This window comes from Cyprinodon variegatus, unplaced genomic scaffold (assembly GCF_000732505.1).
Source record: "Cyprinodon variegatus isolate N-32 unplaced genomic scaffold, C_variegatus-1.0 Scaffold431, whole genome shotgun sequence".
NCBI classification, from domain to species: domain Eukaryota; kingdom Metazoa; phylum Chordata; class Actinopteri; order Cyprinodontiformes; family Cyprinodontidae; genus Cyprinodon; species Cyprinodon variegatus.
The window spans coordinates 236,818-259,992 of NW_015150884.1; the positions used below are offsets into that span (position 1 = coordinate 236,818).

At 39.3% G+C, this 23,175-nt stretch overlaps 1 protein-coding gene across 1 annotated transcript in view; it reads right to left on the bottom strand.

The window, feature by feature from the left end:
• The window catches only part of LOC107093535 (rho GDP-dissociation inhibitor 1-like), a 27,180-nt gene extending 10,252 nt beyond the window's left edge, over nucleotides 1-16,928 (bottom strand). The window contains exons 1-3 of the mRNA XM_015388660.1: nucleotides 16,605-16,928; nucleotides 2,664-2,837; nucleotides 2,034-2,117 (exon numbers count right to left, since the gene is read on the bottom strand). Coding sequence (XP_015244146.1) covers nucleotides 2,034-2,117; nucleotides 2,664-2,837; nucleotides 16,605-16,677 — 331 coding nt within the window. The 5' untranslated portion in view covers nucleotides 16,678-16,928. The remainder of the gene's footprint in view (nucleotides 1-2,033; nucleotides 2,118-2,663; nucleotides 2,838-16,604) is intronic.
• Nucleotides 16,929-23,175: the final 6,247 nt, after the last annotated feature.

Below are 23,175 nucleotides of genomic sequence, written 5' to 3' on the forward strand. Positions count from 1 at the left end.
AGTAGTTAACAGCCTTAAGCTGATCTCAAATGCTGCAGCCGGAGTTCTAATGAAAATTGAAAAGAGACATCAAATTTCTCATATTTATTCAGTGTTCAGTCCTGTTTCCCTTCTAAAAATAGTTCTAGGCTCAGGATTCTATGTGACTTTCTATCTGTGTTCTTTTTCAATAGTTTGAAATAGTTCCTTCCTTCCTTCCTTCCTTCCTTCCTTCCTTCCTTCCTTCCTTCCTTCATGTCATATCAATGCACTATGTATTTAACAATATGTATTTAACAATACATAGCAGTAAATGGAAATTTCAATGTGAACTATTAATTTATGTAACCACTTCAATGTCCTGGCTGATATCCTGAGTTTTTGCCTCAGTATTTTATCTACTTTCCTTCTGATTACTTCTATTTATTAAGAGCATAAGGCCTCCTGCAGCATAACACCCCAATTTCATAATAATGCCACCCACCATTGGGAAAGTGTTCCCAAGCTTGAATAGACAGATTCTCCTTCATAAGCAACGGTGATCACTATGGCAAATGCTTCTTGACACGATTTTCACATAGTTAGCATTTGCAAACAATGATCTGGCTTTTTAGGTTGTTTTGGGAAACATAGCTTCTTCTTTAAGGTTAGTAGTTTAGTTGTAAGCATCTAAGTGGTTTAAATCTTTACTGTAATTTTGGGGAATCTGGGTCGGAATCCTGCTTTTGAGCAAGTTTTACTGGCTGGCTTCGGGAACCCCTAAATATGACAGCAGCAACATTTACAATTTTCACCATAGTGGCTTTTATTCTCACATCAGTGTGCAACATGTATAACACTCAAACGTGCTCTTTTCTGTGACACACCTGATTGGGAAAACCATTTTATTGTCCAATAAACCCAATCAGAAATAGCGATTCCCTTCATGAGACATTAGATCAACCTTTTACATATTTGTCATATTTTAAAGCCAAACCATTCGAATGTTTGAATGAAACACATCCATAAAAAAGGCTGCAGTTTGCAACGAAGGCTCCTTTAGCTCTGATCAGACTACTGATTCCAGCCAGACTGTAAAATCTCAGCTGAAGTTAAAACCGATCTGCAGACGATTACTCAAATGATTTTTTTGTCACATCCTCTATCTGATCTAAGTGATATCTTAGAGCTGTAGAAAAGTCTGGCTTAAACAGTTTGTTTACTCCATATGGTACAGATTTTCCATCACATACTGAAATGTTTCATATCCAATCGCTCCATGTTTGTATTCTAGAAAAAAACCACCACAGTGCTTCGCAATGCCTAGCAACCAGCTAACCTTTCCCAGCTGAGGGCTGTGTGGCTTGTGGCTAAATATGTGTATTTGTGATTAAGAAGGGGGTGAATCTCACCGAGGAAATGACAGTTAATATATGCAAAAATTCATGTCCCAGGGCAGAAGGCCGTTCACACTGAGATTTGAGGTTTATTACTGCTATAAGGCAGTTTTTCTTCTCTGCTGTTGCCATATTCGTGTTTAGTATGACAGACTGATAGAAAGTCATCAACACAATGCAAGCATCTATGCACTATGCATGAAGAAATGACCCCCAAAACCCCTTTTGCTAACTCAGACACTAACTGCACTAAAATCCTAATTAAAGAACTCCTTAACTATGTTGAAGGCACAAACTAAAACAGAAATAATCCTCAGCTCCACTGCCAGGTGTAGATGAAAGCCATTATGGAAAGAACATGTATAAGGTATAAGACAAACCAATTGCATTTATTTCCAACATACACAGACAGTCCTTGGAGCAGAAAACTAACCTTAATTGTACCATCCACATTGGGAAGTACAGTAGTGGTAGCATTATGGAGCGGGTAAAAATACAGTTTTTATTTTTTATCCACTTGACAATTAGAGATTATGGTGTTCTCCTATTATAGAAAAAAATAATACATTACTGTATATTGAAGAGAGTTGCTGTTAGAAATCAGAGTGCGAAGTACATCAGATCAGAGAGCAACAACGGTTACACCCAAGAAGCTGAGGAGGAGGAGGAATGGGGTACCTGTGAGGTCCATGACGACCGGTTCAGGAGTATCGTCACACAGCAGGACCAGTTTGGTCACTCTGACGTTAGGCTCAGAGGCATCTAGTGGAAACAAAAGATTCATTCATTCTTTTTCAATTGAGCTACAAACTAAAAACTTTAGATGAAATTAGAGGTAAAGGATAAAAAATATATTATTTTCATATTCTATAAACTCTAATGTAAAAGCTACTCTTGCTTTAATTTCAAACTATGATAGTTTGTTCAGCGGGTGTCCTTTAGCGGCTCACTAGTTTTGCTACAAATACTTAAAAGCCACAATGTAGACTTTTATATCTCCTCCCATCTTTGCTTTTCCGTACTCTGGTTTACAGTGATGCTGACTGAATATACTGTAGAGCTGTTAGTCTGTAGAGGAGGTGGTGTTGTGTTACAGCCATCAAGGAATCAGAGCTACATCACAGCCTGGCTCCTGGCTTAGAGATGCTGAGGAGAGCACGTCTGATGTTGCATTGTGTGTTCGAGAGTTAGCAACAATGCAATTATCCTATAGTGAGGGCGTATTTTTATGAACTCTGCAGTAAGGACAGACACCAAAGTAAACAACAGGTAAGCAAAAAAATAAATAAATAAAACACATTCACTGACCTGCAGTCATTGCTTTTGGCCCCAGCAGGGTCTGCTTGTACTTCACCAGACTTTCATCATCTTTGTCCATTTCCTGAATCTCCTGCAGTGTCTTCTGTGCCGGAGGATTGTAGTTGAGGTTCCTGTCATCCTCCTCCTCCTCTATGGCCAAATGAGTCTTGTCAGCAAGCAGACCTTAGAAGAAGATAGGAGCAGATTGGTTTTAACACTTGCATCCTACAGTATTTCTTATTATGCTGTAAAAAATCATACAGGTTTTACTAACTGACTTATTATGAAAATGTGTGCTTTCAGAGAAGAACAAAGTTTTTTAGTAGATTAGATTAAAGCAAAAGTCGTCACACAAATGTGGACCTTTAAAAAAGGTGTATAAAAATAACAGAATAAGTGACAGAGTTCAGAAAATGAACAAATTAAATACTGTACTGTACAGTGTTTTTTTTTCTTATGCTTGGTTTGTATATGCTTCTACCATCTAGCATAAGCAGTATTTACAGCACTGTGCAGGAATCTCAAGTTGGCCCTGGATTCATTGTGTTTTAGTTGAAAAGTGCCTAAAATCCAAAGGGAATATTAAAAAAGAAATGAAGATAACTACTGATCCACACCAATTTAATAAAGCAATTGTTTCTACAGATCAAATTCTAAGTATTGCAAGATGTAAGAGGTTCAGTAAGCAGAAAAATGGCCCACTGTCTGCATAACTCATTACTTTATGCAGGCAATCTGTACCGATATAGGTTTGATTTTATCTGGAAATTTGATCCAGGACTGATAGCTCTCTATAACCTGTTATTTTATTCTTGTTACTATCTGCATCTGAAGGTCTTAACAAGTTTGTGAATACCAGTATTATGATGGTACAATAGTAATAACACAGGTAAATTCAGTTGCTTTCTGTAAATGTGTGATGAGAATTTCCATATTCATGTCGATCAAAAAGGTTTGTTTGCTCAGAAAGCATGCATCAGTTCATTGGATTCCAGCTGCATGTGCCAAGCTCCCAATTATCTGAAGAACATGAGACACTCTGTGATGTTTTTCTGCACTCTAACAGCTCTGTTTAACATCCTCTGGTTCTATTTTACTGCTCATAATGAGATGACACTGTGTAAAGCACCCGCGAGTTGTGTAGAGAGGTAATTTGATGACTTGGGAAGGACACAAACATTTCCACTAACTCCTCTGTGCTTGTGTGTCTGTTACTTAATGGCAGTAAAAACCATCTAGATCCAAACAGCTGCCTCCGCCTAGTACCAGTGCAGCTGCTGTTGCAGCAACATTTTGTGTTTAGATGATCAAAGCCATGATGACAAAAAGAGTAAAATTTTACATTATCTTTCTGGAATACAGTCAGCTTTTCTCTTTTAATAATACCTTATATACATTTGAACTATATATAAAGGTTTGATTAAATAAATATTTAGCAAACGTTGGAGTTGGAAAATCTGAATTAATATCTAAAGTCTCCTCAGTTTTGTGTTTGTCAAGAAATAATTACTGTAAATTAATTTTTCAATTTGCCACTTTGGTTATCTAATAATCTAAGGACCGGAGGGGGTCTGGTTCGGGGACCAGTGGATCTCGTCCCTGCTTTTTGCGGATGACGTAGTTCTGCTGGCTCCCTCCTGCCACGACCTACAGCGTGTACTGGGGCGGTTCGCAGCCGAGTGTGAAGCGGCCGGGATGAGAATCAGCTCCTCCAAGTCCGAGGCCATGGTTCTCGACCGGAAAAAGGTGGCTTGTCCCCTTCAGGTTGGAGGAGAGTCCCTGCCTCAAGTGGAGGAGTTCAAGTATCTTGGGGTCCTGTTCACAAGTGAGGGAAGAATGGAGCAGGAGATCGATAGACGGATCGGTGCGGCTGCTGCAACAATGAATACGCTGCACCGGTCTGTCGTGGTGAAGAGAGAGCTGAGCGAAAAGGTAAAGCTCTCAATTTACCGTTCGGTCTACGTTCCTACCCTCACCTATGGTCATGAAATCTGGATCATGACGGAAAGAAGGAGATCCCGGATACAAGCGGCTGAAATGAGCTTCCTCCGCAGGGTGGCTGGGCTCTCCCTTAGAGATAGGGTGAGGAGCTCGGTCATTCGGGAGAGGCTCAGTGTAGAGCCGGTTCTCCTCCACGTAGAGAGGAGTCAGTTGAGGTGGCTCGGACATCTTCTTCGGATGCCCCCTGGACGCCTCCCTCGGGAGGTGTTCCAGGCACGTCCCACTGGGAGGAGGCCCAGGGGACGACCCAGGACACGCTGGAGAGACTACGTCTCTCGGCTGGCCTGGGAGCGCCTAGGGCTTCCCCCAGCAGAGCTGGAGGAGGTGTCAGCGGAGAGGGAAGTCTGGGAGTCTCTGCTTAGTCTGCTGCCCCCGCTTCCGGATAAAGCGGGAGACGACGAGTACGAGTTATCTAATAATTTGTTTAATTGGTTTATTGTCTCCCACACCCTTAGTTATCAGCCCTACTTTAATGTTTTTCTTAGAGAGAAATATCTTCCTTCTTGCACACCTCCCATGAAGTGTTAAGCTTGTGCAACCTTTTTTTATGTTGGCTGAGAGGTGCAAACACACCTCAAGTACATAAAGGCAATTTAAATACAAATTTAAAGTTGAATCCAATTTGCAAAACATGTAGTTTGAAAGCATAAAAAGTACTGCAAGCACTAAATGGAACCTGCATACACTGAAATATACAAACCACATGCAAAGGAAACATGCTGAAAGTAGCCAAACCAAAAAAAGCTGAAAACTAGGTCTAAATAACAACTGTACTCCAGACCATTAGGGAGAGTCAACAATCCAATCATTCTATACCAGCCTATAGACCAGTGCTTTAGTAAAGACATCGTCAGGGTGCCTGTCAAGAGGACAGTAAGACAAAAGCAGTGCCCTCCTGCCAAAGTTTGATTTTAGCCAATCAAGCAGTGGAGGCTGGCCAATAGAGATAATTAAATTATAAAATTTCAATATTTTGAAATATAGTCGTTGTTTTTATGTGCAAGATAAATATTCTTTAAGCACATGGTAAGCTTTTTTTTTTGTCGCATTGGTGACGTATTTCCACCCTGGGGTGCAAAATTCTTTGTCCATAGACTCTCATTTAAAGTTGTACATGCGCAGTAGCTCCCCTGCAATGCAAAGGTATAGGAGAGCTGACAGGAACTTTCGTCACAGTCGTAGTGCAGCTGATTGACAGGTGGAGTAGCGGAAGTGAGGTCCCTTAAAGCAAACTTACCAAGAGAAGCTCCAGGTGAAAGGCTTTGGACCTGATCAGCCAAACATTGAAATTAATCAGCAGTTAGTCCAAAGAGAGATTGTCTCTTTGGAGAGGACCTAGTTTAGCTACAAGGCTTGGCTAACTGCATGCAGCAAGGCTAAAGCTTTATTCTGCTTTCCTGCCTCCTCTTTAAAACGTCAGGATCTGACCTAGCATAGATAAAGACAGGTAGGAGTGATTTAAAGCACTTTTTAGAAAAAGCAAAGAATAATGAACAATCTGGGATTCACATGGAAAATAACATAATATATTGTACTTTTTCTAGGTGTTTGTTAATTTGCATAGTTGCTCTTAAATAAACACATTCTCAGAAAATAAACAGTTGTTATATATAAAAAATATAAAGACTGAATAGCTTCTCCATTTTTAAACTGGTACATTATGTTTTTAGGTTTTTGACACCATATTACACACATTTGCCTTCACAAAGCCTAAACCTGTACATGAAATTATGTTGTTTTTTTTATAAAGTGTTTTATAATTTTTTTTTTTTTTTTTTGTTGCTGCTAATTTATAAAGAAATACTGGTGTGATAACTTAGTATACGTCTGATACTGAAAACTCCACCAGCCGCTGCTGCAATCAAGGTCACAAATGAAAATGTCCGAAGAGACGCTACGGTTCAATCCAAATACCTCAAATCGTAAGGACACTTAATCCACGGCAGAACTGTGTCTGATGTCGCTGTAGTGCTTTCCAAAATAGGGCTGGCAGTGAGGTAGGAGCTAGAACCAGGAAGTAGGATGCTTTCTTCCATCAATTCATTCAGCAGAGGGGCCTTCTGACCTCCCTTGTGGCGGTTAAGAATTATATGATCCTTGACCAAACTGGCACAGCCCACTACACAAAGTTGGAAAAAATTAAACATTATTTCATGACGTATATCGTGTGTGAAACATGCTAATATCCTCATCTTCATGTAGAGTTCATGGAGAGTTTCATCCTTATGCTAAATATTTGTAACTTATTTTTTCCCCAAGGCTGTAGTCCCAAGTTGACCAACATCATTCATGTGTGTGTCCATCGCAAAATGACATTCATAGGGTTGAAGGCTGTCTGGAGAATCCTTCATGCCCCTGATAGTGTTCTTACTTTGGACCCCAAGAAAGGTGGGCGATTGGAGCAAGGAACAGGATGTGGGAGCTGCAACTTGATGCATTTGGCTTGAGCCCCTCAGAAACCCCATCTTGACCGTTATACGGTTATACTCTTGCTGTTCCACATTCGAACATGAAATCTAGGATTCTGACAAAACAGATGCAAAAGCAGCAGCTATGCATGTGTCCTTTTGCTCTGCCATCTTTAATTTGTGGGCTCAACACTTCTTCCACCTTAGCTATAAGTCCCTACTAAACCATAATACAAAAACGTGTTTGGCTGACTTGTTTTGAAGGGTTGAAGTGGGTGCGGATCAAGAGGGATTCTCTTGTGTTTAAGAAATGCAAAAAAAAACAGCGAAAATTAATCTTGTAGGCAAGGTTACCTGGTATTAGTCTGGTGATAACATTTAGATTCCTTTCTTTGCTCTTCTGTGCATTGCTTTTTGAGTTATCTTGTCTAGATAGACAGAGCTGGGCATACTGGCAGGAGTTTTTAATGTTCTCCACTTCTATACCATCCTCCGTAAAAAAGAAAAAAAAAAAGGAGCTGCTGGTTTTAAACCCCTTTAGGACCTCTTTAAATATCTAACCAAACTTATCTGCCTTTTTCAACCTTTTTTTGAAAACCTTTGGTTCTTAGCTTAACAGTCAGGAACAAACAAAGTTTAAAACAAAGACCACATTTTTTTGTGGATGCTGAATCATATCTTCCCAATCTCCTGTATGTGATGGGATGTGCTTATCTGGATAGGGAGCACCAGATAATGTATCACAAGTAGTGGGTCACAACCTTGTATTGTAGCTCCATGGCAACCTAATCCTGCCATGCTACATCAAACCACCTGGATGAGCCTGTGTTTGACCCAGAACTGGTTTGGCAAAAAGCTTCCACTTATTGCGGTCAAGCAACCTATTATTTATGATTTCAAGTCTAGGAGGGGAAACTGGAGTAGACCACACAGCTACATACAAGGAGCAGTGGGAGACCTCAGCCTTGATTTCACCATTTAGTCATGAAACAGCATATATCTGAAGTTTGTTTCTAGAACTAATCTATCAGCATTCTTCATTAATTTTCCCCCCAAACACAAGATGTTATTTAGACGTAGAATTTTAGGCTAAATCTGGTCACAGTCTTGATTAAGTGCAAGTAATCATTGTCAAAAACTGGGCTGTTTGGTCGGTCTGCTTTTGTCCCAATTTTGGGTTAGGATCTGAGGCCTTTAGTTTAAGGGTCTCAGAAAATGAAGGTCTGTGTGTCATGTACTCTAAATTAACTACATTTTTTTTAACTTGAACTTAATTGCTTTCCCTGAAAACATGCGCAGACCATTAAAGACTTTAGGCATGTATTGGTAATGAAGAAATTACATGACTCCTCAGACTGTTGGGTCTGTGACCAATTGCACTGGTTGGCAATTTAGACATTCAAAGACATCCCTGTTAGTTATGAATCAGCCACATGCTGTACGCAACATCAAATTCCATTATAATAGAAATAATAAAACAAATCTATCAGGATTTGGTTGTGGTTTGAGGATCCAAATGCAGAAGCAGGGAGGCAGAGGTGAGTTTTTGTAGATTTAATGTGAGGTAAACAAGCAACTGAGGCAGGAATCCAAAAATCCCCCAAAATATCCAACAAGAAAAAAGTTAAACAACCCAGAAATCATGGGGACATCGGGGGAAAAAAATCATAATGAGGTAAGACTTGAGAATAAGAGAGACAGAGTTGGAGGAAGTTAGACGAGGAACCAGCACTGAGGAACTGCACAAGAAGTGTATTTATGGGAGACTGAACAAAGAGAGGACTAACAAGCAGATTGGGAGCAGGTGAGAACAGAGCAGACAGGAAAGGAGCAAGTGAAAAAGGAGAACACAAGATGGCACCTGAAAACTGAAAAATAACCAGAGAACACAACAAAATAAGAATCAAACCACTAAAACTGGAAAACATGGGGCAAAGTAAAACTGAAAACTCAAAAGAAAACATAACAGAACCAAGACTGTGATAAAATCCAGATAAAATTGGACTAATATTAATGTTTCTCTTGACATAGAAAACAAAAGAGAAAAAAAAAACTGCTGATATTTCACACTTTCAAACACTAAATAAATCTCTAAGCCACAGAGATATCCTCCTTCTTGGATACTGCATGACTTCATAAATGATTCACCGAGCTGGATTTACATATCAAACTCAGCACTACTCCCCTGCTACAACATGCAAATGCACACATTTACACACACTGCATGTTTTAAACCAGCATGAGCGCTTTTAAAAAAGTCAGTTCCCATCAGCATCCTAAAGCTCCTCTTTGAACTCTGACCTGTCAAATCATTTTGAAATGTTGAGTCTTCCGTCCCTTTGAGTAATCTTCCACTGGTGGGCAGAAAACACACGTGTGAGAGAAAAATCTTTATCAAACTCTACAAAATGTAAAAGAAATGTGTTTTGCGGTGGGTTGAGTGAAATCAAACACTTACAACTACATACATTCTAAAGCAGATGCTGGTAGGATGCACTGTTGAAACTTAAGGAAAACCCGAACAACAAAATCTTTCCATAGAGGAAAAAAAAAAAACTATTATTTATTATTTTCCCAGTTGTATTTGAGTAAATGCAATCGCCAAAAATAAATTAAAAAAACATGGAATCACACTTTAATTTTAGCACAAATATGAAGCCAGTTTTACAGCTGCTGCAAATCTGCAGCTAAACCAATACATTTAGGGAAAGTCAACACTACAATCTGCTAAGCTTCAGGGGAAATCGCAGAGCGGAAGCACCGCTCACATGAGAACAGAAAATTCCACCTGCACACAAACACCCTGAAACAAATCACAGACATCAACACAAATTGGAAAAAGTTGTTCTTTGCAATTCCCGACTAGAAGTCAAAGGCAAAATCATCCAGGTTGTAAATTAATTATTCAAACTGAGTCCTTCTCCTCTGTTTCTGTATAAAGGAGGCTATCGATTGACAATAAACAATTTTTTCCTTATTTCAGATTTTTCAGTTAGAAACCTTAAAAATCTGTCCTGTGTGGTAAAAAAAGCTGCCCTGCTTTTTCCATTTCATATTTTCAAATGTTGCCTTTTTTGGATGAGTTTCTAATTTATGACTTTTATCCGTTGCCTGGCAACAGCTCAAAGCCGGGATGAGTCCTGTTTCTTTGTTTCATGAGTTTAGGATTACAGGAACAAGATGCAGCTTGTTGCATCTGGACTAGTTTTGTTAGCGTTGGATAAATCTGTAAATCAGTTAAATTACAACTTTTAAATTAGATATTTCTATCTGCTTATCAGAATCTAACGGAGAAGTGGTTGACCTTTATTTTATTTTTTTTTTGCAAAATCATGAAAGGTTGCCAGTAAAGTGGGAATATCACTCATTCATTTTTCTCTGACATCGGGGACATTCTAATGTACAAACATTTTGTCTCCTTTTACCCCTGCTGTCCTCATCTTTTTGTTTCCATGATTACTTTCTGTCAGCCTCTTCCTACCTTAACCCAGATTTCTACTTCAGAAAAACACCTTTTTTCTCTTTATGTCGGGATTCTGTGGGAGTGTGTTTGTGCCCTGAGCAGTGATATACTATTTTTTATAGTCCTTGGAGTCTCACTGTCACCGCTCTGCTCTAATACTTTAACAAGACCTCTGAGAAAAGGAAACATGCACACTTGTACACAAAAAAGAACAAAACAGAAGGCAAAGGGGAGCTTTTAAGGTCTCAGTATCAGAGTTTACAATGAAAGAAAATGCAGGAAAGCAGAAATGATGAAAGTAACATTCAGCGCTGCAGCATAAAGTGAATGGGGGCTTCGATTATGGTAACAGAACAAGTTTATTATAAATGTGTCGCCTGAAGCATATCTGAGAAACGTTTTAATCCGTCAATATTAAATAACAACCCATCACTGCCAAACATTAAAAGCACTGAAATCTGTGTTCTCCATAGCAGTGTTTACACCTTTTCACTATATGTTTTAGACATAGCTCAGGTTTTATGCATCCTCCATTACCTGTTTTGAAATAACGTTTAACCCTTCTCTGGTAATACAAGAAACAATAGTCTGAAGATTTAGAATGATAAAATTTTACTTTTTATTGGATGCAAATATATATATTTTTTAATTGTCTGTTTTTTTGGTTCTCAACTCTGGTCCTCATGTACCACAGCACACCTTCAAATTACTGCATGAGCCCCTCAGCAGCAATCAAGTATTGCAGGAGCTTGTTCATCATCCCTCCATATAAGTCAGGTGTGTTATACCAAGGAGACGTCAAAAACCTGCAGGACAGTGATAGTTGAGGAGCACGGTTAAAAAACCACTGGGATAGATTATACTTTTGCATTAAGCCATAATGGGCCTCATGCAAGAACCGTTCGTACAAACAAACTGGTTGTTAAATCTTAAATAAAAGTGATTTCAGAGAAAATGTCGCATTCACCATTTTCCTATTTTTTCTAATTTCTCAGGTTGAGCCTTAGACTCAGTAATGATTGACAAAATGATGCATTAGGATACATTTTAATTAACAACAGATATTTAACAGACTCCTTTTTTACGATGGCACAGGCTGACCAGCTAGTCCTAGATCCACAGCTGCAGTATGTCATGTGAGAACTCTTATAAAATCTGATGAATAAAAGGATAGTTGGATGAGTTACAGGGCATTAAATGATTCATAGCATGATAGATACTGGTGAAAGCAATTCTCTAAAGTCAAAGTGAGATATAAATAGTTGCTAGAATATTTAAATGTTATCCTAAGATTATTTAGCTTTTAAACCACTTCATGTCTCACTGAACTAGTACTAGTAGCTGTTTTATAAGTAAAGGATAAAGAGTGATGAGGTTTATTTTCAGAAATTAAAGGATGATATGGAGGAATGAACCATCTGAAGCAAAGCAGAGGTACTGTAGTAGCAGTTTAAAACTTCCCCTGTTTCCATAGTGGGTCTTTGGCAGGTCCTTTGCTGGTAACCGACAGGTTGTAAGTGAAGCTGCAACCCCTAGAATGTGTAAACCAGAAGCAATGCCTATGGGTGGAGTTACAGTAATTATTGACATGCCCAGCAGAAAGAGGGGTGATACTTCAGCGGCTGGAATTTAAGGGGAAGTTGGCTGGAAACCAGAGGCCATTTGGCTGGTTTTTCGGCCTGAAGGGGGATTTTTAAACCACTACTACTGTATTAGACTACATCCACACGAAGTCAATTAAGGTGTCCACATTGAAAAACCTTAACTGTAACAATATATGTTGTAAAAGTGCCTGAAGCCAACAAAGCTGCAATAGGCATTGTAATTCTTATGCCATGCCAGTGGGTGGTGTGCTGCCAAACAAGTAAAGAAGGTAGAAGTAAGTACTGGGAGGAAAATCCACAACAGCACACCAATGAGTCACTGTTGGGTCACATAATATGGTGTAACACTGATACAATGATAAGAGGAAGACAGCACAATCCTTTAGAGCAGGGGTGGGCAACTCCAGGTCTTGAGGGCTGATTTCCTGCAACATTTAGAGTCATCATTCGTCCAACACACCTGAATCAAATGGTTGAATTGCCTCCTCAGTATACAATCAATCTCTCGAAATTATCTATTTACTTGATTCAGGTGTATTAAGTCAAGGACATATCTAAAAGTTGCAGGATACAGGCCCTCCAGGACTGGAGTTGCCCACCCCTGATTTAGAGCAATGAGGCTATTTGATAGGAAACGTTTTAAAAGTCTCCTATAACACTTTCTTTACAGGGACACTGCAGCCAATCAGAATCAAATATTCACCCAGACAATAACAAATTGCTATTTACCAATCAGCTTTGACTCTAAAAATATGTAATTCTTCAACAAACGCCCATATTAGTGCTGGTCTAAGCACGCTTTGTATGTTGGCTACACCAGATTCAGTCAGCTAAAGAAAGAAACAACTTCTTCCTGCAAACAACCAGACGAAAGCAGTAGCAATTCCTCGGCTGCTCAGTCAGTCTTGATGAGACAGCAGGTTGTCTAATTGACTGACTTGATTGGTCTCGTATGTGTCTGCTCACCCACTCAGTCACATTTATCTCTACCAGGTGATGCAGCAGAGAAGCGATAAGCGGATCACTCAGGCTCTTAAACACAAATGACAAAAAAAAGGAATAAATGTTGACAATCTAAGACTGGGATATAGAGTAAAGATAACTGAAGAGACGTGCAATAGATAAAATGCAGTATGCTCTAGCCAGTAGAAAAATAGGGAAGAAACAAGGAAATTGGAGGGAAAAGAACATTTGTAAATAAAAGGAAATAAAAGAAATGAAGATGGACAGGAGAAGATGTCACTCAGCCTTTTATAAGGGCATGTTTCTGGCTGTGGGGGTTTGTGTTTGATGACTGACAGCTTATAAAATGTATCTGGCAACACACTCGAATGTCCAACATTTCCTCCTGCCCTCGCTCTCCTTTTTTTTTTCTTAGCCAATCTTTTTTTTTGTTACCAAAGCATTCTACAGATCTTCCCCCTCACTCTCTTCTGGCTCTTTAGTCATGTCATTTATCTTCTGATCATATCACCTCCTACGTTCAAATCAAAATCCACTGCTCTCTCCTCGGTCTGCCAATTATTTTCATTGCCAAGTCTCCATGATGTTATTTGATGAGTCAAATCTTGTCAAAAAAGTACCATTAAGATTGCAGAGATATTTAATCTTTTGCAAAATAAAGCAGAGAAAAAAACAGCAGTAGATAATAGTTGTTCACATCTTTGATAAACGTATGGACAGATCTACACCAGCGATTGAGGTGTCCTAAACACCTATCACTATGTTGTCTATAGTAGACATTGGCAGTATTTGGAGATAATTAGTGTTTACATTATACTCAAATGCACAAGAAAGGAAATTAAGGCTGCCGTTTCTTCTCCTATGTTGGGATATCTTATCATGTGTTCTATATGGGACTATATGTGCAAACTTTATCAAGCAAGCCCATTTTATATATGCCACTCATGTTAGAATGAATGTCATATCAATTTCCATTGTAAGTACCTTCTGACATTATTTGTCTTTAATGTTTTTTCACTTATGGGGCGACAGTGGCGTCAGATGTAGGCGTTTACCCTGAAATTGAAGGGTTGACGGTTGAAGTCCGGGCTCTGGCTTTCAGTGTTGTTGTGTCCTTGGGCAAGACACTACACCTGCATCGCCTACTGATGGTGGTCAGAGGGCCTTGGTGGTGCCAGTGTACGGCAGCCTGGCCTCTGTCTGGCAGCTGTGGCTAAAATGTAGTTTGCAACCATCAGTGTGTGCATGAATGGGTGAATGACTGAATGACTTGAAAAAGCACTATATAAGGACAGGCAATTTACTGTGATGGACTGGCAACCAGTCCAGGGTGTACCCTGCCTTTTGCCCATAGACAGCTGGAGATAGGTACCAGCACCCTTTGCAACCCCAGAAGGGATCAAGCGTGAAAAATGGATGGAAATGTGGCTTAAATGTTAATAATTTCTACAAAGAATGCATGCTGATGTGATTAAATCTTAATCAGTGCAAACAAAGCATTTGCATAAGTGTACAAAGACAACAACTCATTGCGTCAACTTCTGTATACCAATTATTTCCATTTCAAAGCTTTTGCATCTCTGAGTTGGGACTTTTACATCTCACATTTACCGATCCTGTTCGATTCTTAACAAATAAACTATTTCACAAATGTTTTTGGTGATAAATATAGATAATTTGTATAGTGTTTTAGTTTCTTTTTTTGGTTTCTGTGGCTATATACGACAGTCGATTAGAAAGTCATAATAAATATGCATATTGGTAGATCCTTAATTTCCTTGAAGGTTATTAAGCCAAAGTTTGAATATACTTTTCCTACAAGTTATTTTAGAGTAATATCTAATATAAGCAAGATAAAGCCTGTGTTACAGATGATGAAATTATGAAATGTAATTGCTTTAGACAATCTGAACAGAGAAATAAATAATTTAGGTTGGTTTCACATTCAAAGGTTGTATTTATCCTTCAGTCATGATCAAAGGCCTCAGAAACATCCAGTGCATACATTTTGGTGGTTGCTGGGTTGTTCTTGAACACCAATCACCTTTCATCTGTATAGGTAACAGTTTGGGCCAGGTGGTTGAAACTTGTCCTCATTAAGGCATGATAAGGATCTTTATCATATATTAAGTGTCTGTATTTACTGTAGTTTTAAATTTTTTGCACAAAGCATGCAAGCATTAATCTTATTAAGAATTTTAAATCCACTCGGGGGGCCAGGGAGTCAACCCTGTGAAGTCTAGCAAGAAGAAAAGGTAATCAAATATTGAGACAGATCTGGCAACAAAAAGAATGTGAAGCACATCCAACCACCTAAAGGACATTTATCCAAATACTAGCAGGGTTAAAAAAAGATCTTTGAGCTTTTGTGTATAGTTTTTAAGGAAGCACCAAATTCCTAATGCTTTATTAAGGTTATTTGTTGTACTATGCTTCCAACCTAGAAAATAAATTACATTGAATGACATTCATGCTCATACGTAAGTGCACCTACCTCTGTAGATTCTACATGCATCCTTGCTCTAACACAGCTGATTAATGCTGAGTAACGAGCCATTCATTTGTATCAGCTGTGTTGCAGCAGGGATGCATGCGTTCTATGCACCTGGCCTGCTGCACAGGGGTTGCTACAATAATAAAGGCAGAATTAAGTTAGTGTATTCTTTTTAAGCAATCTAAGCATCTCTGAAAAACTAGACAGCATCATATCATCGCCCTCTCCATCACCGATAAAACTGGAGAACCCTTGCCCCCCTGATGGGAACACTTAAAGGTGTGTATAGCACCGGAAATTGGATTTACAATGAATGGGAAAATTTAAGCAGAGTCTAACTTGCACCAAAATTAGAGCTCAGCAGAAGTAAAAATTTAATGTGCTTTGATAATTCATGACTTTTCTAATTCATTGCCGCTCATATAAAAAGCTCCCTCACCACCATTCAACAATCTGTCTTCAAAACGACCTCAAGTAGGTTTTTCTCCGCCCTGCTTCTTGTTCCTTTTCATTGCTAAAGGAGGAAAAGTCAAACTGTCACACTTTAAATCTGTGTCAGAGGGGGGAACCCTGGCATCAGTTCTTCATTTGCCACTCTCAGGAACTGCTGCAGTATATCACACAAAACACACACGCGCAGTAAAACACACACATCTGCCTTGTGTTGAGTGCACGACAGACACAGAAGGAGGGATAACCATCAGATGTGAAAGCAGATGTTGGTGACATCATTTGACTCTTGCACATGCTGTATCAGCATGCTTACATCCACATTTCTCATTCTTAAATCCTTTTAAATAAAATCATATGTTTAAAAATTAGACAGATGCTTGTAAATAAAACAAAAAGAAGCAGGAGGGTTTGGGCTGATGGCTTTTGATCTCCTTAGGTTATTCTGGCAAACCTAAAAATGCCCACACCCTTTCAAAGCAATCCAAATAAGAATAAGATTATATTATGCAAGTGAAATAAGTAAATGGCTAGAATTAGAGTAACTTGTGGCTTCCATCACCTCACCGTTATAGCACATGGTCAGCCACAGCAGCTCCAGCACCTGACCCCCGAACTCGCACACGTCCAAACCCAGCATGGTTCCTCTCTGCGCTGTAGAACCGGAGAACCGAGGGACCTCCACAGGTAGCAGCAAAGTAGGAGAGAAAGGATGGAGAAATGAAGAGTGTCCAAAAAAGTCTAAACAACAGGGTCAGGTGAGCATATATTCCCCAGAGAGCTTTAATATTTTTTTCTCTAAAGGCAGAAAGTGAAAAGGAAAGAAGCAAGGCAGTGTGTGGGAAACAGCAGCAGTGAAGCAGTGAGGGTATCCTTGGGTGTGGGTGTGGATGTGTGAGTTAGAGAGAGTGAAGAGGAAGAGAGGAAGGGAGGGAGGGGGAGGCAGCAGACATAAGAATCAGCTGCTTCTCTCTGCTCCTCAATCAGTTTGTAGTTCAATGTGGGGAAAACTGAGTGATCTCAAGCCTTCAAAACCATCAGCTGATATTTAATTTTTTTTTTTTTTTGAATATTTTTTTTTCTCCCAGTAGGGATGGTTGGGACCTCTGAGAGGAGGGCAGATGCTGGTTTTGCCGTCAGAGCTGTCTGCAGCTGTGTGCGTGTGCTGCACTCAGACGCTGGCCATCGATTCGCAGACAAGCAGCGAACCCCTCCCCTCCTGCATCCCTCGCCTCCGCTCCTCGTGTCATCAGCCCAGCGACTGCAATGAGCTCATCCTTTACCCCCCCTCCCTCCACTCCCTAGTTCACTCCACGCATTGCTTCCTTTCTTTCTCCATACCCCACCTCTTTCTAACTCTAACTCAGGCCTTTATGCATATCTCCACTGGCTTACACCTCTGCTGCTGCTCATGTGCTGTCCGCTCTCTCTTTACATCCATCACCATGTCATGCCCCCTATCTCTGCATTTCTAACATTTCCTCCCTTCCAGCTCCATCCTCTCCTCTATCGCCCTCTTTCTTCACTGACCACACCCTGACAACATTTCCCATTGATTTGTTTCCTTTTTTTAATGCCAAATTGCTTTCTTCTCCTTCTCTTAAGACACCCCTGGACCAAAGAAGAGGCTGTAGTATTGAATATAAAATGGGACTGCTCTCCCAGTTGACCCCCCCCTCTCAGAGACAAACATATCTCTCTCACCCCTCTCTCTTTCACTCAGGTCTGCACACACATGCCTCATTAATTCATCATCCAGAGGTTATCCAGCTGTCATGTAGGAAGACAATGGAAGGAAATTCACCATTTTACTTTCGGCTCTAGCAACCAGCTTTAAGATGTAGAGTTCTTTACAAACACCCCTTCAACTTTTTCCGCATATTATCACATCTTTAAAGTCGCATTTTCTGGGATTTTTTTGTGATAGACAAACCCAAGTAAAAGGGGAAAATGATACAGCAGAGGGCTTCGGTGAACAAGTAGCTGAGCCTTTCTAACATATAAATATGCATTCAATTAAACTTTTCGATTGCAGCTCTGGTATGTTAATGGAGGATGAAGTTGTGCTTCAGTCTTGACATCGTTTCATAACCTAACCCAAGAAATATACATCTGTCTGATGTGTTTCTTTGTCTTCATGATGAGGTTTTTTTCTCTCATTTTCTTAAACCAACCTCTGAGGGCTTCTCAGAATGGCTGGGTTTATTTAGACTACATTATGCAAAGGTGGACTCAATTTAATAATTCGGTTGGTTTTGAAGGCAGTTGGTTAACAAGATATCCTTTTGGTTGCATTAAAAAAGATGGTCAAATAGAAATATACAACACAGTAATTGGATTTATATTTGGAAAATATCATTGATGTTGAGTTGGTTTAATGCAGAAAATATTGGGATTGAAATATGTGATTGCATAACCTGCTCCTTGCATTTTAGATAATTTGCTCACTCCAACGAATCCCATGTCTTCTGCTGGATGGATAAATTAGTTATTGTGTCTGTAGAGAAGAGAGAGATTCAAAAGCTTATATCCTTTCCCCTTTCATGTCAATCACATTAACTCCTCTAATAAATTGTGATTTGTAACAGAATGTCTCTGGTTTTTATGAGTTGAGTCAGACTAAGAATATGAAGACTTATCATTTCTCCTGTCGAGCTGACATGCATCTGAAATGAGTGGTTTGTCAAAGCAAAAGGGCTTTTCTAGTAAGCAGTTGCAGGTTTTCCCCATGCATGTGCACGTTCTCTTATGGTATTCCAGTTTCCTGAAAACATGACTGCTAGGTTAATTGCTCTTTTAATTTGCTCTTAAGTCTAAGTATATGACCATGGTTATTTTTCCCTAGGTGTCTCTGTGATGGCTTGTGACGACCTGGTGACCTGTTCAAGGTGTATTGATAGCTGCAGTTTTGCATCAGATGTCTCATGATCCTATAAGTGTGGAGTCAATCCCCAAGGTTGTGTTAGAGGATTTTGTGCTGATATTTCTACTATTGAGAAAAGGAGGGTATGTACTGAAGCCCACAGCCAGAGGGACATCAGGAGTCCTGGAAATGAGAGCACAAACTCCTATGCCAAATAGATGGAATTGCTTATACTGGTGATCAGATTTGAGGTCATTGCCCTCTTTTTTTTCTTCTTGTCCTTATCCTTTGAGTGATAGGTAGATTTACAAACGTTTGTAAAGGTCTTAAAGCTGTTTCACTTGGTTAAATGATTAGTGGTTGAAGTTTCTCTCTAATTATTCTAGCAAAATCCCTTTAAATTTGGATCAGCATTATATGAAAAGAAAAGAATAGAGTAAAATTAAATTAAATAGAATAGAATAGGTACATGTGTGAATTGAAAACTATGAAACAAAAAAGTTAGAATAGACTGTCCAACAAATGAAAATTCACATCTCAGAAAATATAACAATTCAGTCAGTTTAAAAGAAATACTCAGGTCAGATTAAAAAAAGAAGAATGTACGCCAGAACCACAGTGTGTTACAGAAGAAAGGCAAATAAGAGCATGACTGTGAAAACAATCATAGAGCAGAGAAAAGCTGTGCAACTAGCAGCAGTGTCGTAAAAACTCTGTGGGTCTATTAAAAGCAAAGAAGTTTAGTGAAGATTTTAAGGTCTAAAAACAGCTGTGAGGAAGGATCTGCGAAAGTGCTTCTTTGTGTACCAAGGGTTTAACAGTCTTTCACTGAAGGAGCTGTCCAGTTCTACAGCTTTATGCATGGGGTGGAAGGCAATTTGTCTAACCCTGATGTCATTTTTAGTAGTGTGTCCTTTAACTGTCAATATAAATTAGATAATCAATAAATGTATAATCGCAGTTGCTCTCATTGGGTATTCCGATAGATACAAGAACTGCCGGTCCTCTTTGATTACTTAAAGGGACAATATGTAACTTATTTGGCTTTAGCAAAAAAAGTATCGTTTTTACAAATACATGTTCTTCCAAAGTCTAATAACATCCCATCTTAAATAAACGCATTCTTGTAACTTTTAATTAAGAGTTCATAAATACAGTGCAGGTGCACACATATTGGGTTGTCTCTATGTAATTACAGTTGCCTTAATGGGACAAACATGTCTGATGAATCTTGGACTGCCCTTACAAATATACAAAAGTCTGCAGTTCCCTCCTGAGCCTCCATGTTCTGAAATAGCCAGCTGGGGGCATTTCTCCTTAAAAAAAGTAATCTATTCAGAAGGCTATTGTCGCCTCTGCATGCTGCTCTCCTCAACGCATTGCCATGGTAACTCAATCGTCTAAGATGTTGCTGCTACCTGTCATTACCCAATGAGAGTTGCTGTTTGATGTAGGACTCAAAATTATGCACCCTGAACTTTGAAGTTTCATTGTTAAAGGGTAAAGATGGGGATGTGCATACAATATTCACTTTACCTTACGAGGTGCAAACATAGCACAGAAGCTGGAAATTAAACTGCAAAACATAGAGCTTGCTCGAGAGAAAATGTATTCCTAAAATCAGAAATACAGAATAATAAGTTCTAACTAATCTGTGAAAGCCAATATATTTATATATATTCTGATCCCATTTTTATTTACGTATAAATGATATTATTGATGCTGTTCATGTAGATATATATCTTTATTTCAAGACTTCCTTTTTCCAACTTGCTCTTTTTTGCAATTGTAAAGGGTTTATTGTTAAACCTGACAAAAGCAATGCCTTTTTTATAAAAATAGATTTATATTCTAATCAAGTGTTTTGTTCCATTGAATGTCAACTCAAACTACTGTGGGTCCATAAAAAATAACACTGAAATCTAAATGATTAGAGTTAGATTGAGTTATTACTTGTCCATTTACACGTAGATATTGCCCTCCTCTGTTGGATTCCCTGGGGACTTTATGTGTGTTCCGGAGCAGCCGAAGCTGTAAAGTGATAACATATATGACATATTATGAAAACATAAATCAGCAGGCCCCAGTAGGGCTATTTAGGTCTATAAAATGTGTGCTCAAAAATGCCATCTACAGATGGTGCTGTAAAGACTTGTCTTAGTACAAGGTTCCCCAGGGTTCATCATTCATAACCACATTTCATTTGAAAGAGGAAAACTCAGACAAAACCCTCAACAGGAATATTTAATAGGCTAGAAGAGAGATTCATTCTGGTCTGTATAGAACAAAGATGCTTTTTAGAGTTGTGTGTGTTTTTTTTAATGCAAAATCTTGCGCTGTTACGACTCTATTCAAATGGGATGTTAAAACCTTTTAAAACAAAAGAAAGAAATCATATAGATTTTTCATCCCTTAATAATCAAAAGAATGAAAGATACATGGTACAGGATCTGCTTAAAATATATATATTTCATTTATGTACAAATGAGCAGTGCAACAAATTTGGATAATTTATCCTCTGTGGAACCAGAAAACCTCCAAAGTCTTACTCATCTTCCTGCATGCAGTTAAATCAGATGTAAATAAATAGAGGAAATGGAATCCACCTGCATCATGATAGATTTCAAAAAGGATTCACAAACCAATGTCACATGGGTATGCAGGTTTAATCTCTATTGATTTGGTGTGGTATATTTCCATTAGGCTCTATGGGAGCTACGGTAATTGCTTTTTATCTCAAACCCACACACGAACAAACACAATGCAAGCTATAAATTGGGGTTGCATGCGTAAGCATTGGCCTAATGGTTTTTGTAAAAGCATATAGTGTGGGGGAAGATATATCTTTTTTTTATGTGGAAATCATGACCCGACTCAACAGTAAGTGTCAAGCAATAGCTCAGCTTCAACCCAGAAATGTACTTTTTTTTTTTTCACTCATTCTCAGTTTACCTGATTTCCCCTCCATAATTAATTCAGAGCATATTTTGTCATGCTGATTTGTAGTTTTTTCTTAACCTATATGCAGAATCACATAGAGAACCAGTGGGTTTTAACATTTTATTACTACAGCAACAAGAATCTCGAAGCAGAGAACTGCAGGAAGTCAAATAAACTCTCTGGTTGGTCTGAAGGGAGAAGGCAGGCTGATCAGAAAGGAGTTGGATGGTGACAACGGATGACTGATTGATTTGCTTACTTGAGGGATGAAGGGGTGGTAGCATGGATCTGTAGGGGTTTGATTCAGTGGGCTTTGTAGACTGTGCTCCACAGGTCCAGGAGAATTTGGGTGAGATCAGAGAGCACTACTTACTTAATGCAAGATGAAAACCTTTGCTCCATAATGGAAAAAAAAAAAAAGATAGATTAATGTTAGCCCGTCTTCAGCAGCCCTCTCTCGGCAAAGCCATGTAAGAAGTAGCGCTGGCTCTGATGGTGTTTTATTTGTTTTATTTTGCAAAATGTTCCTTTGATTAGTGTTTATTTTACTATGCTAATGTTGTGCCATATGCCATGATCATGGTTTTTGGACATTGGGACGCAGTGTCCATATTTCATCTCGACATGATGACCAGAGAAGGAAATAAAAGTTTGGTGAATAACAGCTGGGGGACCTCTGTGGCCCCCCCTTTTCAGCCAAGGCCTTCACAGGCAAGTCACATGGCAGCCCACAGGGGTGCGATCAACCACCCCCTCTGTGTGAGGACAGACAAAATCACAGAGCACACAGGATTCTCTCTCTTTGCCTCCTCTCCCTTGCCCATGAAGCTGGGGTCCGCTTCGGCCCGGCTCTCCACTGTGGTGGAGAACCAAGGCCCAGGGGGTCCCAGATCTCCAGAATCATCAAGGATGGGTCATTGTGGTAACCTTTCAGAACAAAACTGCTACAAAACAGACCTTTTGCAACACATTTCTCTTGAGTTTCAGAATGTATAGAGCCAGATTGGAGAGAAGGACTGCCTTGGTGAACCACTGAGACAAAGAGGACCCCTGCTGTGAGCCACTGGGACAGAGAGAGAGCCTGCCTTGGTGTGGCCTGCCTGCAAAACTCCAGCTGGATGGAAACTCAACCTTTCCAAATGGACAAAAAGGTTTGCAGGTCTGGCATAATTAGGGACAGAACAAACAACATGTGTTTACTGATGAGTAAAGACAACGCTAACAGAATGGACTGCATGCTGTTGCTGAAGCTTGGACAAGCTTTATTTCACTAAGGGTTTAAACACCGATGTAACATTAGTGTTCATGTATTCCTCATATGCTCATTACATTTCA